The following is a 13,170-nucleotide window of genomic DNA, read 5'->3' on the forward strand; positions in this document are numbered from 1 at the left end:
CAAGGGTCCTTTTATTTTTGGGATATCCTCATCTTTCCTATTTATTTCAGTTTTGTTTAAGACTGGGGTCCAAGTATGGTATTTCTCTGGAAGAATTGAACTCACATTAGTCTGTAAATATAGTCTGTCATATTAAAAACAGAAAAAAAGTCTGTCTCCCTGTCTCGATTCCTCTATATTTATTGTTGAAAGGGAAAAGCCTTGTCCCGGCTTCTTGATGACCTTGTCGTTGAATGTCCACCATGGGTCCCCTTCCTGTTGAAAAGTACTGTTGTGAATTGATATGTGACCCTCTAGTATCCTACCACACCCTGGGTGGTAGTAGCCTAGTGGGTAACACACTCGTCTATGAACCAGAACACCCAGGTTCAAATCCCACCACTTAACCCTGAGTGTCTCCAGGGGGGGACTGTCCCTGTAACTACTGGTTGTAAGTCGCTCTGGATAAGGGAGTCTGATAAATGCTGTAAATGTAAATGGTCCACCCTTCTGCATGGATACGTACATACACTACTATGCAAATGTTTAGGGTGGTATTAGAAATGTCCTTGTATTTGATAGGAAACAATTATAAAAGACATCAGCTGGGTCCAAACTGGCTTTTAATGATGGAATATCTACATAAACGTAGTACTCTTGAGTTCCAGTGGAGGGCTCATTGATAATTCATAAAAGTCCATCTCTCCTGACCAGCCGGGCCTGATATACACATTCATTCAGGATAAACCCCAAAACACGGTGTTAGATTTTTAAATTCCCTTTCTGGACAACATGGTAGGTTCAACTGGATGGGGACACAATCCACCCAGGTCATTGTATACTTACAAGTACAGTACAGGACAAAAGTTTGGACACACCTTCTCATTCAACGTGTTTTCTTTATTTTCTTGACCATTTACATTGGTAATCAAAACTATGAATGAACACATGTGGAGTTATGAACTTAACAAAAAGTGGAGACCTGGCTCATCGAGAGAATGCCAAGAGTGTGCAAAGCAGTAATCAGAGCAAAGAAACTAGAATATAAAACATGTTTTCAGTTATTTCACCTTTTTTTGTTAAGTACAGAACTCCACATGTGTTCATTCATAGTTTTGTTGCCTTCAGTGAGAATCTACCAACGTAAATGGAATGGTAGTAGCCTAGTGGGTAACACACTCGCCTATGAACCAGGAGACCCGGGTTCAAATCTCACCTACTACCATTGTGTTCTGAGCAAGACACTTAACCCTAAATTGCTCCAGGGAGACTGTCCTTGTAACTACTGATTGTAAGTCGCTCTGGATAAGGGCGTCTGATAAATGCTGTAAATGTAAATGTAAATGGTCATGAAAAGAAAGAAAACACATGAGAAGGTGCGTCCAAACTTTTGGCCTGTACTGTACATCAGAGGAGTTTGGGGTCATTACAGGCTAGTTGAAACATACTTTGATGCGTTGCGTTGATTTGTGTTGTTTAGAAATCATCAGTTTCATCCCGTAGGAAATGTGTGAAAATAAGTGCAAACAGCGAGGAGTAAAATTGTAAAGCAAAGAAGCCATAATTGCGAGGTGGAAGAAAATTGGGATTACGAGAAGTCAGAGTGGGAACTGTGTGAAATTGAACCAGAATTGCTGGAAACAAAGTCGGCGTCACGACAAATTCCAGAGTGGGAATTGTGCGCTTACGAGGAACCAAGGCGAGAACTAAAACGGGCACTACTTTTCACCGCGGCGGAAGCGGCCTTCCACAACGGGAGTGGCGCAGCGCGGTGACCGAAGCGGATGTGTCGCTCCGCCCCGCCGAGCCGGAGCCGCCGATCGACGCCGTTCCGTACGCTCACCGGAGGGCTCGGAGGACTGTCGGGCTCGGGCGAAGGTCACGCACCTGCTGCTGGTACGATGTCCGCATCTCTTGTCGCCTCTTTATCTTACCCACACATCCCATCCCAAATGTCCTCCCGCTGCTGATTCTTTTTTTCCGACGTTTTAAAGTGCTGTAAATACCCGTCCTTTAGTCTTGTGTTATGCTTTTCAGGTAAAATGGCTCCGGGTTCCGCCAAAGAGAAGAACGGAACACGCGAGAGGTGGGGTTTTTTTTTCCTTCATTCTTTCCTCCCACCGCTTACTGTACTTCTGCGGGAAGGAAATCATGAAACGCGGCGGGAGGTCGGGAGACCGCGTGCGCATGCGCAGAGGCACGTAGGCGCTAAAACTTCACCTTTCAGTTCCAGCAACGTGTCCGTCCACAATCCTCACTTGGACTCCATGAAAAATGACATCCTGTACCATTTCAACCTGGGCACGGCCACCCACGATCTGCCGGCGATGTTTGGGGACGTTAAGGTGGGCCCTACAACCCGGTACCGTACCTCCGCCACACGTCCCCCTCATAGCTGTTCCAACACCAAACCGCAGCCTCCAGTCACGAAAGCTCTGGACGATGTTCTGTGTTTTACAGTTCGTGTGCGTCGGCGGCAGCCCTTGGAGGATGAAGGCTTTCGTTCAGTACATCGCCGGAGAGCTGGGCCTGGCCGACCCGAAGGAGGACTTCCCCAACATGTGCGTTGGGACCGACCGCTACGCCATGTACAAAGTTGGGCCTGTCCTGTCCGTCAGCGTGAGTGGGAGGGAGGGTGGTCGTGGAGAAATGTTTATTCAAGACCCATGTCCTCCGGCATTCCATCATTTTTTGGAAGATTAAGTTCCTTGTGGGGTGGTAACCTAGGAAATAATTCATTGCGACCATGGTTAACTATTCATGGAATTTGATTGTGTCGAAATGCGGGGGGACCGGCAGAGGTCACCGAATAAAACGATGTAAAAAAAAAACATTGAACAAACACGTGAACGGAAAAGTGGCTAAGGCCGTAAATTCTACAAAATTTTCTTTTCAAACCAGCTCGTTAATGCTCGGTATTGACGCCATCGTCCCGTATCAATATATTGATCACAGCCCAGCTGCCTGATTGATTGCGGGTTATTTCCGGAAGGTACCGACTAACGGATGCACTTATTCCACAGCACGGCATGGGCATCCCCTCAATCGCTATAATGCTACACGAGCTGATCAAGCTTCTCTACCACGCGCGCTGCACAGACGTTACCGTGGTCCGGATTGGCACCTCGGGCGGCATCGGTACGTAGCACGTGACGCCGGAAACGCGGCCCGCCCTCCCCCGCGCGTACGGTGGAACCGATGAGGGTGGGGTGTTTTTTTTTTTTTTTTCTTGCAGGCCTGAATCCGGGCACCGTGGTCATCACCAAGCAGTCGGTGGACGCCACCTTCCTACCGCGCTTCGAGCAGGTGATCCTCGGCAAGACCGTGGTGCGCGGCACCGATCTGGACGGGGATCTGGCCGAGGAGCTGCTCCAGTGCGGCAAAGACCTGGACAGCTTTGAGACCATCATTGGGAACACCATGTGCACCATGGACTTTTACGAGGGTAAAAAAAATAAAAATAATAAAATACATTTCCGCGTGTCCGGGTGTCCAGGTTCTGCTTCCTGCTCTCTCGGAACGACGTGTCCTTGTGCTCCGCGTCCCTCCAGGTCAGGCTCGCTTGGACGGGGCCTTCTGCTCGTACACCGAGGAGGACAAGCAGAGCTACCTCCGGGAGGCGTACGCCGCGGGGGTCCGCAACATCGAGATGGAGTCGTCCGTGTTCGCCGCCATGTGCAACCTCAGCGGCCTCCGAGGTACCGGAACCGCTGGGAGGCCCAGAGACCTTTCCGTGCCGTAATCGCAGGTTGTTCTTAATGAGCGACTCGTTGTAGAAGGGCTATAGCATTTTGGATTTCTTTTTTCCGCTTTTTTTTTTTTTTTTAAGACCACTCCTTCGTCCATTGCAGTGTTTTTCTGATAACCTTTCCAGAGTTACAGTGTCACTTACAGCTTTTATCAGACGCCCTTATCCAGAGCGACTTACTATCAGTAGTTTCAGGGACAGTCCCCCCCTGGAGACACTCAGGGTTAAGTGTCTTGCTCAGGGACACAATGGTAGCAAGTTGGATTTGAACCTGGGTCTTCTGGTTCACAGGCGTGTGTGTTTCCACGCATGTGGTGTTGGGAACAATCAGCGCTGCTAGACGCGGAACCTTTAGAGCATTAAAGCAACGGCCGCAAATGCTGGTCGGCCATTTCATCTCCAAACTCTCTCCTGGCTGGAGCCTCTGCGGTCACCATAAAACCACTCCATATGGTCCAAAATGTGGCAGCCCGTCTCATCAATCAGCCAAAATACACCCACGTCCCGCCTCTTCTCACCTCTCTCCACCGGCTCCCGGTAGCCGCTTGCATTGAGTCTAAATCCTTGAGGATTGTAAATGGAACCGCCCCCTCCTATACCAACACAATACTACCTAGCTACACCCCTGCACGCCCTCTCAGATCTGCAAACGAAACGAGACTTAAAAATCCCCTCTTCACGGGGTCCCCGATTCCAATCAACTCTGTTCTCCGTTGTTGTCCCTGGCTGGTGGAACAGCTTGCCCTCCTCCACTCGACTAGCCGAGACCTTTAAGAAGCAGGTGAAAAGCCGCGTATTCAAAAAGTATTTCGGACAAATCTAACACTTGCACACGCACATGCGTACACACTGCACAAAATAATACAAGTAAAATAATTTTTTCTTCGTCTAGCACTTAACAATTTCCGAGCATGCTCTTTGCTGACAAGTTAGGCCTTATCAGGGCTCTTAGTTTTGTAAGCTCAAAATTCTATAGAAATCGAACGAGAATTGCTGGTGTCTTCCTCCTGTAGGTCGCTTTGGATAAAGCGTCTGCAAAATAAAGTAAAGTAAAGTAAAAACAGAAAAAGTGCGCAGTCACTGGTGATTGCCGCCAAGGGTGACACTGAGGCGGACTCTCTGACTTCTGTCTTCCAGCGGCGGTGGTGTGCGTGACACTCCTGGATCGGCAGAAGGGCGACCAGCTGACCAGCTCACACGACGTGATGCAAAGCTACCAGCAACGGCCGCAAATGCTGGTCGGCCATTTCATCAAAAAGCGCATGGGGTGCCCCGCCCTCGAGAGGGGCTGCTGCAAACAGTGAACGCTTTTCCACACCAACAAACACGTACCTGTCTTCCTGTGTACCTGTAAGATGGACGAAGTTGAGAATGTTTATGTGGAACTGCTGCTTTTTTGTACTGTAAAAAGCATACTTTTTTTTTTTTTTTTATCATACGTCTTTGCCAATTATGTTTAATGCCGCGGCTGAATTATATTCTCACTTTTACTCTGGCTGTTTTAATAGCCGATTTTTACTGTTGTATAAAACTCACTCACCACTTAGTCCTCCTCAGGGTCACGCTCAGGGTGGGGCGCCAGCCCACCGCAGTTGTAACCATGCTCTTAATGTCAAATCATGAAAGGGATATTTATTTTTATGTGGAACTGCAATAAGGGAATTGGTTAAATGTTTTTTAAGTAAGCGCTAAATAATATATTATTGTGATAATTACAAATAAAAATTTTGTCTTTTTTTTTTTTTGGTCTTGAACAAATGCCTCAAAATAAAACCATGTAAACAAACGTGAACAACTCAGTTGTGTAATATTTCTGTCTTGTTATTTATATATGCATATGGTAGATGTTGACCGTGGTCTTGGAACAAAGACCTGGAAATAATTTAAGGAAACGGGATCATCTGGAGATGAGATCTGCTGCCCTGACTATTCCTTTAAGGACGACTCCTCTGCGTCAGGATGCTGCTGATTCATGATCCGAATCTTTTGGCTCTTTTGGTAGCATCCGGATCTTCCTCAGGCCCAGGGGCTGCAAACTGATAATCCATAACCCATAATCACAACAGCTTTGCTGCAGTAGTTGATAGTGAAAGGAATTTGTTTGTGTGTGTGTGTGTGGTGTTTTTGCTTCACAGGTTAACACTTTTTCAACAGGAGACCGTGTCCGACATGCCTACAGAGAACTCCGCATGTATCACGCTCTAATATGACTGGGTTATCTGAGTGCGAGTTAAAAACACGCGTCCGTCGCTGTTTATCCCCCTCCCAGACTCAGAAGGAAAGGCAGCAACGTAGAAGATTCGTTCGCCACGGCGAGCCGAGTCCGCGCGTTCGCTCCGAAGATCCGTTCGCCGGCGGGCGGCGCAGCGGGGGGACGCGGACAGACGCGAACCGCTCCCAGTCCGAGCCTCGCCTCGCCTCGCAAGCGCACCCAGTCACCTCCGCCCGCGGTTTCAGTGCCTTACGCGTCCTCTCATCCGCCACTGGCCAGCAGCCCCGCTCCGCGACAGCAGCGACGACGACCATGGCCAAGACCGCGACCGGTAAGGAGCTTTTCGAATCCCGGACCCCCAGCAGCCGGTATTTGGAGGAATGAATGAATGAATAGAAGAATAGCGGCTGCGTCTGCAGGTGCAAACCGGAGTCAATGGGTTCATCCGAGCTTCCAGAAACCGACGCATGTCGAAGAAACCATTTATTACAATAATAAAAAAAAAATCATTATTTAGCATGAAATACATTGATGGAATATAATAGAGATGTAGCATGTATCGGCGCTGTGAGGGTTTTATATGTTCCTTTAAGGAAAAAAAAACCAAATACGATCGATATAGGATCGGTTATTCGTCGGATTAATTTAAACACGCAATTTGTTCTGTGCGAGAAACAAACGGCCACGTTCGATGCGCACGATGCGTGGGGAGTATTTACGATGCCGCACCTGCCTCCACAGCATAATGCAGACGGACCCCACCCAAGTCCTCGCTCGGCCCGGGGGGGTGGACGTGGTCCGCCGCAGCGGGCGCGGCTCCGCGGGCGTTTTTCCTCCGAGCCGCCGCCCGGCGTGGGCCGCCGCCTCCGACAAATCCCGGGGCCGCCGTGGATCGGAACAGTTCCACTCCCCCCCCAAAAAACCAAATGGATGTCAACAATGAAAAATCATGCAGCACCCGTGTGTTCTTCTTATACGGCACATTTCGACAATATGTCACGCACTGTGCGTGGATCTCTCTGTCACCATCGGCATAGTACGATGGAAGAGATCGATTATGATCATAATTAGTGCCACACTGCACACCGCGGTTTTGCAAGGGTGTGGGGCACAGGGCGGTGTCGCAGGCATTCAGATTTGGTCCCCTGGCCGCCCCCGGTGCGACATGGACTGCATGGGGGTCCCCTCGGGGGTCCCCGTCTCTGTCCTCCGGCTCGGCTGCAGCAGCGGGGTGTGATCCGTGGGGTCCGGCCTGCGTGGCTGTCGGCATGCGGGCTGCGGCCACCGGCTGAGGTGCTGGTGTTAAGTGGCGACAAATTCTGGGGTGTGTGCGTGGGTGTTGGGGGGGGGGTGGGCAGAGAAGAACATCCATTTTAAACTGTGGGGCCCTGTTTTATCATTCTGGTGATAGAAATAAAGTAGATTTACACACAGCTAGGACCGAGCATGAAAAATATTATTAAATATAAAATAGTATTAACCGTTTGACGTGTAGGCAATATTTCAAACATATTTGATGGGAGTGAGAGATGGTCCTTGTTGTAAGAAATCACACGGGGAATAATTATAATTGAATAATTATTAATAATAAATGAATAATGAACACTAACAGGAAGCCAATTAATGTTGATGCTAAGAAAATTAGTACGGGATATTTAGAGTATGTCCTTATATATACAACACGGGAGTACTGAATAAAACGACAAAATCGGCAATGCGGGAATAAATAAATCATTTCCCCGCTGTTAAATACGACCATTCGCGTCTTCCGAATAACCATATGCAACACAATCTCAGGTCAGTGTCACTTCTTCTCTCAGACGGGTCTACAGCAGCTCACTGTCGCCCCTTGCGGCATGTGGTGGTACTACAAGACGGCCACCTCCAACTGTCTACATCCCAGCAGCACAATACACTGAGGTCTTTTTTAGAGGGCTCGTAGTGGAATGTCATGGAAAGTAACGCACGTGTGATGTAACGTAACGTAGTAAAGTACGTGGAACACAAAATGTGAACTGCTGTCGGATTCCCACAGCATACAAAGAGAAAATGAAGGAGCTGTCCGTGATCTCCCTCATCTGCTCCTGCTTCTACCCCGAGGCCCGCAACAAAGTAATCTGCGAGGTCGAAGGTAAGAGCCGCATCACCGGAGAACGATCGAAACCCTGCGCCGCTGTCTCACTGTCCCTCCTTGTCTGCTTTTGTGCAAAAAAAAAAGACATGGAGGTGAAACCCATAAACAAGCGGGCTTCGGGCCAGGCCTTCGAAGTCATCCTGAAGCCGCCCTCTCCGGTGTCTGATGCGGCCCACAGCATCGCCTCTCCCCCCAAGAAGAGGGACATGTCCCTGGACGACATCCAGAAGAAGCTCGAAGCTGCTGAGGACAGGAGGAGAGTGAGTGCGGCTTCGCTACAAGCATTAACGTTTAATACAGTGTCTAATAATTCTCAAAGATAACCACAAAAAATAATAATAAATCCTCGACCTGCAGTCCCAGGAGGCCCAGGTGCTGAAGACCCTGGCGGAGAAACGCGAGCACGAGAGGGACGTGCTCTTTAAGGCCATGGAGGAGAACAACAACTTCAGCCGGATGGCTGAGGAGAAGCTGGTCTTGAAGATGGAGCAGATCAAGGAGAACCGCGAGGCTCATCTGGCCGCCATGCTGGAGCGGCTGCACGAGAAGGTGAGCGTGAAGACACCTCTCTTTTTTTAAAAAAGAGAATTCCCGGTAAGGGAATCTGGTTGGAGCTCAGCAGCTTTTCAGGGTGACCTTTCAGCCAACCAGTCAGTCAATATTATAACCTTGCAGTGGAATCAGCATGTTTGCGTGGAGTAAATGACATTGAGGGACATCTTTGATCCGGAATGTGTGTGTGTGTGTTCTGTCCATCCAGGAGAGACATGCCGCTGTGGTGCGCCAAAACAAGCTGCTGAGGGAAGAGCTGACTGCATGAGGCCAAGGCGTGGCCTCTCCAGAACATGTTCCCATCGTTGTCCCCACACTACACACACATACAGACACACACACACACACACACACACACAAAGATACATCACCCATGCTCTCCTCTGTTCATCTTTCAGCATTACCGATTCAGTAAAAAAGAAAAACATAGCATCTTACTGCTATACCGAATGAATGATTTTGCCTGATTTCATAGAATAAAAAGAAACACATGACTTATTGTTAATACATTTCTTAATATCTATCTATCTATCTATCTATCTATCTATCTATCTATCTATCTATCTATCTATCTATCTATCTATCTATCTATCTATCTATCTGTGAGTGAAATCTTTGGAATTGTATTGAAATGTCATGGTGAAATTGTGATTTTGGTGTTGAGTGTAGGTTCACACACACTCAGACACATTCATGGAGGCCGCAGCCAGAAAAGAGAAAAGAATGAAAGTTACGCCAGACGTTAACCAGATTAATCATTTAGAATATTATTCTGCGTATTGTCAATTTATCAGTCAGCATCCATAAGTCTTTAATTGTGTTAAGTAATTTATTGTCTGATATCAAATCTAAATCTAAAATGTTGATGATGCTTTACCCATGTAATACATACCAGTTTAAATTAATCTTAAATTAATACAGTCATTTAAAAGTTTTTTAGAAAATGAATACTGACTATATTACAATATATTTATGGAAACGTTGTGCAACCAAAGCAGGATTTCTATGGATTTCTATCCTGTACTATAGCATATAAACTGTTTCCAACTTGGAACTGGGGGAGCGTAAAAAAAATAGAATTTAATCAAGTTGAATCCGCATTAAAGTGGAATGTGAACTTGCAACATAGGCACCGCGTTCGGAAAGTCAAGGGTTCAAACTTATACTCTCAAGACTGCAGGGGGCAACGTCGCGTCTGACGTGCGCGCTCCCCGCTACGTGATGAGCGCCCGATGACGTAAGCGCGCTCGTTTCCACCGCGTCATCAGTGTGTCCACGTTTTAATATGCGGGTCGAGGAAACGTCCAGCAATTCAAAAAGGAATCGCTGTTTACGGAATTCAACACGGAAAACGGGCGGAAGTACCTGGCAGCGACAGAAGGGGGCGGAAGAGGACAAGACGTTCAAATCATGTGCTGAAAGCGTAAAATTGATGTTTTATTAGTAAATATACGTAAGAATAAACCACACACTCGAGGCCACGTGTACACTATCCTTGTTCTCAAATATCATTTCATTATACCAAATAAGGGTGCTAGTTGCCTAGTGGGTAAAACACTCGCCTATGAACCAGAAGACCCAGGTTCAAATCCCACTTACTACCATTGTGTCCCTGAGCAAGACACTTAACCCTGAGTTGCTCCAGGGGGGGACTGTCCCTGTAACTACTGATTGTAAGTCGCCCTGGATAAGGGCGTCTGATAAAAGCTGTAAATGTATTTTTTTTAATTTTGTTGCATTTTATTGTGTTGCATGAAATAGCACTTAATGTACCGGTTTGTTTACATGAAATATTTGCACCACATTCTTTTTTTTTTTTTTTTTCGTCGGTTTATTGACTTAATCCCGCGTTAATTGAAAGGACTCCAAACCACGCCTGCTCTTTAACGGCCCTCCAATCAGATCACTCGATCCCGCGTCTAATTGATCCGATTGGGCGCGGCGGGCGCAGCACGTGTTCGCGGGATCCGCTTTAAATTGGAGGATTCTCGCCCCTGTTCGATCTCTCAAATTGCACGCTTCGCATTTTCCTTTTTGTAATTTGAGGTTCGTGATCGAGTTACTTTGACACGCGAAACATGGCTGAGCAGTTTGTTGGCACCTGGAAGATCACCAGCAGTGAGAACTTTGACGAGTACATGAAAGCGATCGGTAAGACGCGCTCAAAATTAAAAAATGTGATATTATTATTATTTTTTTTTAATTTGTCACGTAGTCATGCACTCTATGGTATGCAGTGCTTGTGCAACTGCTATTGACCTTTAATATTGCAAGTATTACACATGCATTTAACCAAATATTGCAATTTCTAAATTTTAAATACAAGTTACATGTAGGGAGAAGGTGTGCAAATGACTTCAGTGCTTATACAGAATTATTTCTGAAGGCGTGAATGTTCCATATGTGAGTCCCGAAGCTCCTCGTAGCGGGGTCCCGGGATCTGTAACCCCTCTCTCCCCGCCGCAGGAGTCGGTTTCGCCACTCGCCAGGTGGGCAACGTGGCCAAACCCACCCTGATCATCAGCGTGGACGCCCAGGGGCTGATCACCATGAAGTCGCAGAGCACCTTCAAGAACACCGAGATCTCCTTCAAGCTGAACGAGGAATTCGAAGAGCTCACCGCCGACGAGAGGAAGACCAAGGTGAGTGGAGTCTCCTTCTTAAATAAGGCTATGACATTATTTATTTTATTTATTTTTAAATATAACCCCCAACTTTAATTTCTTCATATTTCCTCAGACCATTGTGACGCTGGAAGATGGTAAACTTCTCCAAAAGCAGACGTGGGACGGCAAAGAAACCACCATCGAGAGGGTCCTCGAAAATGGAAAACTGATCGCAGTAAGCACTAAAACGTGATTGTTTATTGTATGAAACGGATTCCTCTATTTCTTCATGGGGCTTTTTGGTACAGTAACTGTTGTGCACTTCTCGCCCCCCTTCCCATCAGAAATGCGTCATGAGTGACGTGGTAGCGGTGAGGACCTACGAGAAGGAGGCGTGATCTGTCCGCGCCCCGCCCCCCGGAGCAGAAACGTGCAGATCTCATCAGGCACTTGCGCTTGTCTTCTGGTTTAAATATTGGCGAGATGTGCTCTGTACAGATTTCTGGTGCTTTAAATAAAAAAACAAATGGAACTTGAGTTTCGTTTCTTTTTTTTTTGAACGTTCACATTGGTCCTTTTTGTGGTTTAACTTCAAAGCTCTTGATAGTGGGTCATTAGTCACACTTAACTGGTGTAGTTTCTGAGCATAATTAAATATCAGGCCTGTGCATGAAAGTGAACTGTTTTGCAAAGGAGGGTTAAGTGTCACTTTTGTACCGACGAGGTCTCTAATTAGTTGATTGGTCTCAGGTTTTGCCATAATTTGACCCTTCTGAAATGTAACCTCTGCACCGCAACCATGCCATATAGCAATCCTAATTAGCCTTATAGAACCTGACTTCATCTGTGGTCAGAGCATTGTGTTTTTTTTTTTTTTTTTTTTTTAAACTAACTATTAAAGAACACAACCTTTTGTAAGAACGCTATAGATGCACTGCAGATGTGGCACGGTTGCGGGTAGTGGTAAACTAATCTCTCTCAATACGTTTTAATCCTGACTAGAGTGTCTGCAACAAGACCCCAACCCTGCACTGAAACTCATGTTTCAGAATTTAGGGAAAAGAAAACCTGATGTGTTTAAATAAAAAAAAAATGCTGGTCTGGACATGGGTGTGGACTCATGTCGTAGTAACAAATCTTTGCCGCTTCCTAATGCACTTTTCCACTCGGGCAGCAAATATATTCCAACATAGCAGCATACGGTCAGCACACTTTTTAATAAGTCTGCACCTCTTTGTCGTAAGATTTCTGCTGTCCAATAGGTGCAAAAAAGGCGCTCATGTGATACCTAAATCCTTCGCAGACTCTCATTCACTCTGGCTTTCAGTATTTAAAAAATCCTAATACGTCTGGATTAGCACTGGTTTGGTGGCCAGATATGAACTTGCCAAAGCATGCTTTGTCATTCGGATTTTTCAAATGAATAAACAAATGAAATTCAAGCACGTACAAGCATGCAAATATTGATTCTTGAAGGAATGATTTAAGAATCTGCATAATTCAGGCATAACTTTGGCTCTGTTGGGTTATGGTTGCGGATAATGCAGCATTATGGGAAAATCCCGCTCCGAGACAGACCTGCTTTCTTTGTTGTCTAGGATTCACAGCAGTTCTGCCTGATCGGCTGCACATGCAGGCCTCGCGCGAAGGTTTAGCGCGCCAATGTGACCGCAGGTCGAAATGAATTAGTCGATGCACAGAAGCCAAGGCCAAGTCATTACGAGCTGTGATCGTCATCCGTTGAGGCATGAAGGTATCTGCTGTGGTGTCTTCCGTGGACTGGAGATCTGGAGAACACCTTATCCCGCGGAAACCGGGCACTGCCACTAGGCAACATCATTCCACCGAAAGGCTGTAAAAATGTTGAGGTGGGCGGTACGTGTCTAAGTAACATCCGCATGAATGCAGGGCCCAGAGTTTCCAGAGTTGAGGGTGGTAG

General features: G+C 46.8%; 3 protein-coding genes across 6 annotated transcripts; all 3 read left to right on the top strand.

The window, feature by feature from the left end:
* The first annotated feature begins 1,744 nt into the window (after nt 1-1,744).
* On the top strand, nt 1,745-5,412 carry upp1 (uridine phosphorylase 1). 4 transcript variants are annotated; one of them, XM_028986907.1, is made up of 8 exons: nt 1,745-1,875; nt 2,017-2,065; nt 2,207-2,324; nt 2,440-2,598; nt 3,003-3,117; nt 3,215-3,424; nt 3,531-3,677; nt 4,865-5,412. In XM_028986907.1, exons 1-8 carry the CDS (start codon nt 1,764-1,766, stop codon nt 5,029-5,031), a joined length of 1,077 nt encoding a protein of 358 aa, XP_028842740.1. In that variant the 5' UTR covers nt 1,745-1,763; the 3' UTR covers nt 5,032-5,412. The 4 variants fall into 4 exon arrangements, with proteins under 4 accessions (XP_028842740.1, XP_028842742.1, XP_028842743.1 ...); XM_028986909.1 differs by having other exon boundaries at nt 1,783-1,875; nt 2,207-2,341; nt 2,440-2,540; XM_028986910.1 differs by lacking the exons at nt 1,745-1,875; nt 2,017-2,065 and having other exon boundaries at nt 2,212-2,341.
* Nucleotides 5,413-6,101: 689 nt separating this feature from the next.
* On the top strand, nt 6,102-9,119 carry stmn2a (stathmin 2a). Its single transcript, XM_028985296.1, has 5 exons — nt 6,102-6,270; nt 7,975-8,070; nt 8,158-8,333; nt 8,431-8,622; nt 8,834-9,119. Exons 1-5 carry the CDS (start codon nt 6,252-6,254, stop codon nt 8,891-8,893), a joined length of 543 nt encoding a protein of 180 aa, XP_028841129.1. The 5' UTR covers nt 6,102-6,251; the 3' UTR covers nt 8,894-9,119.
* Nucleotides 9,120-10,635: 1,516 nt separating this feature from the next.
* Nucleotides 10,636-11,768, top strand: fabp4b (fatty acid binding protein 4b). Its single transcript, XM_028985298.1, has 4 exons — nt 10,636-10,776; nt 11,092-11,267; nt 11,365-11,466; nt 11,576-11,768. The coding sequence occupies exons 1-4, from the start codon at nt 10,704-10,706 to the stop codon at nt 11,627-11,629; spliced, it is 405 nt and encodes a 134-aa protein (XP_028841131.1). The 5' UTR covers nt 10,636-10,703; the 3' UTR covers nt 11,630-11,768.
* The last annotated feature ends 1,402 nt before the right edge of the window (nt 11,769-13,170 follow it).

This window comes from Denticeps clupeoides, chromosome 7 (genome assembly GCF_900700375.1).
Source record: "Denticeps clupeoides chromosome 7, fDenClu1.1, whole genome shotgun sequence".
NCBI classification, from domain to species: domain Eukaryota; kingdom Metazoa; phylum Chordata; class Actinopteri; order Clupeiformes; family Denticipitidae; genus Denticeps; species Denticeps clupeoides.

What these genes read in the sequence shown, in the direction of transcription:
- stmn2a (XM_028985296.1), top strand. An exon ending in CTGCTGAGGACAGGAGGAGA is followed by an intron (nt 8,334 to 8,430) that starts GTGAGTGCGGCT and finishes CTCGACCTGCAG; the next exon opens with TCCCAGGAGGCCCAGGTGCT. An exon ending in TGGAGCGGCTGCACGAGAAG is followed by an intron (nt 8,623 to 8,833) that starts GTGAGCGTGAAG and finishes CTGTCCATCCAG; the next exon opens with GAGAGACATGCCGCTGTGGT.
- fabp4b (XM_028985298.1), top strand. Translation starts at nt 10,704, where the DNA reads ATGGCTGAGCAGTTTGTTGGCACCTGGAAGATCACCAGCAGTGAGAAC. An exon ending in CGAGTACATGAAAGCGATCG is followed by an intron (nt 10,777 to 11,091) that starts GTAAGACGCGCT and finishes TCCCCGCCGCAG; the next exon opens with GAGTCGGTTTCGCCACTCGC. An exon ending in AAAATGGAAAACTGATCGCA is followed by an intron (nt 11,467 to 11,575) that starts GTAAGCACTAAA and finishes CCTTCCCATCAG; the next exon opens with AAATGCGTCATGAGTGACGT.
- upp1 (XM_028986907.1), top strand. Translation starts at nt 1,764, where the DNA reads ATGTGTCGCTCCGCCCCGCCGAGCCGGAGCCGCCGATCGACGCCGTTC. An exon ending in TGGCACCTCGGGCGGCATCG is followed by an intron (nt 3,118 to 3,214) that starts GTACGTAGCACG and finishes TTTTTCTTGCAG; the next exon opens with GCCTGAATCCGGGCACCGTG. An exon ending in CAACCTCAGCGGCCTCCGAG is followed by an intron (nt 3,678 to 4,864) that starts GTACCGGAACCG and finishes TCTGTCTTCCAG; the next exon opens with CGGCGGTGGTGTGCGTGACA.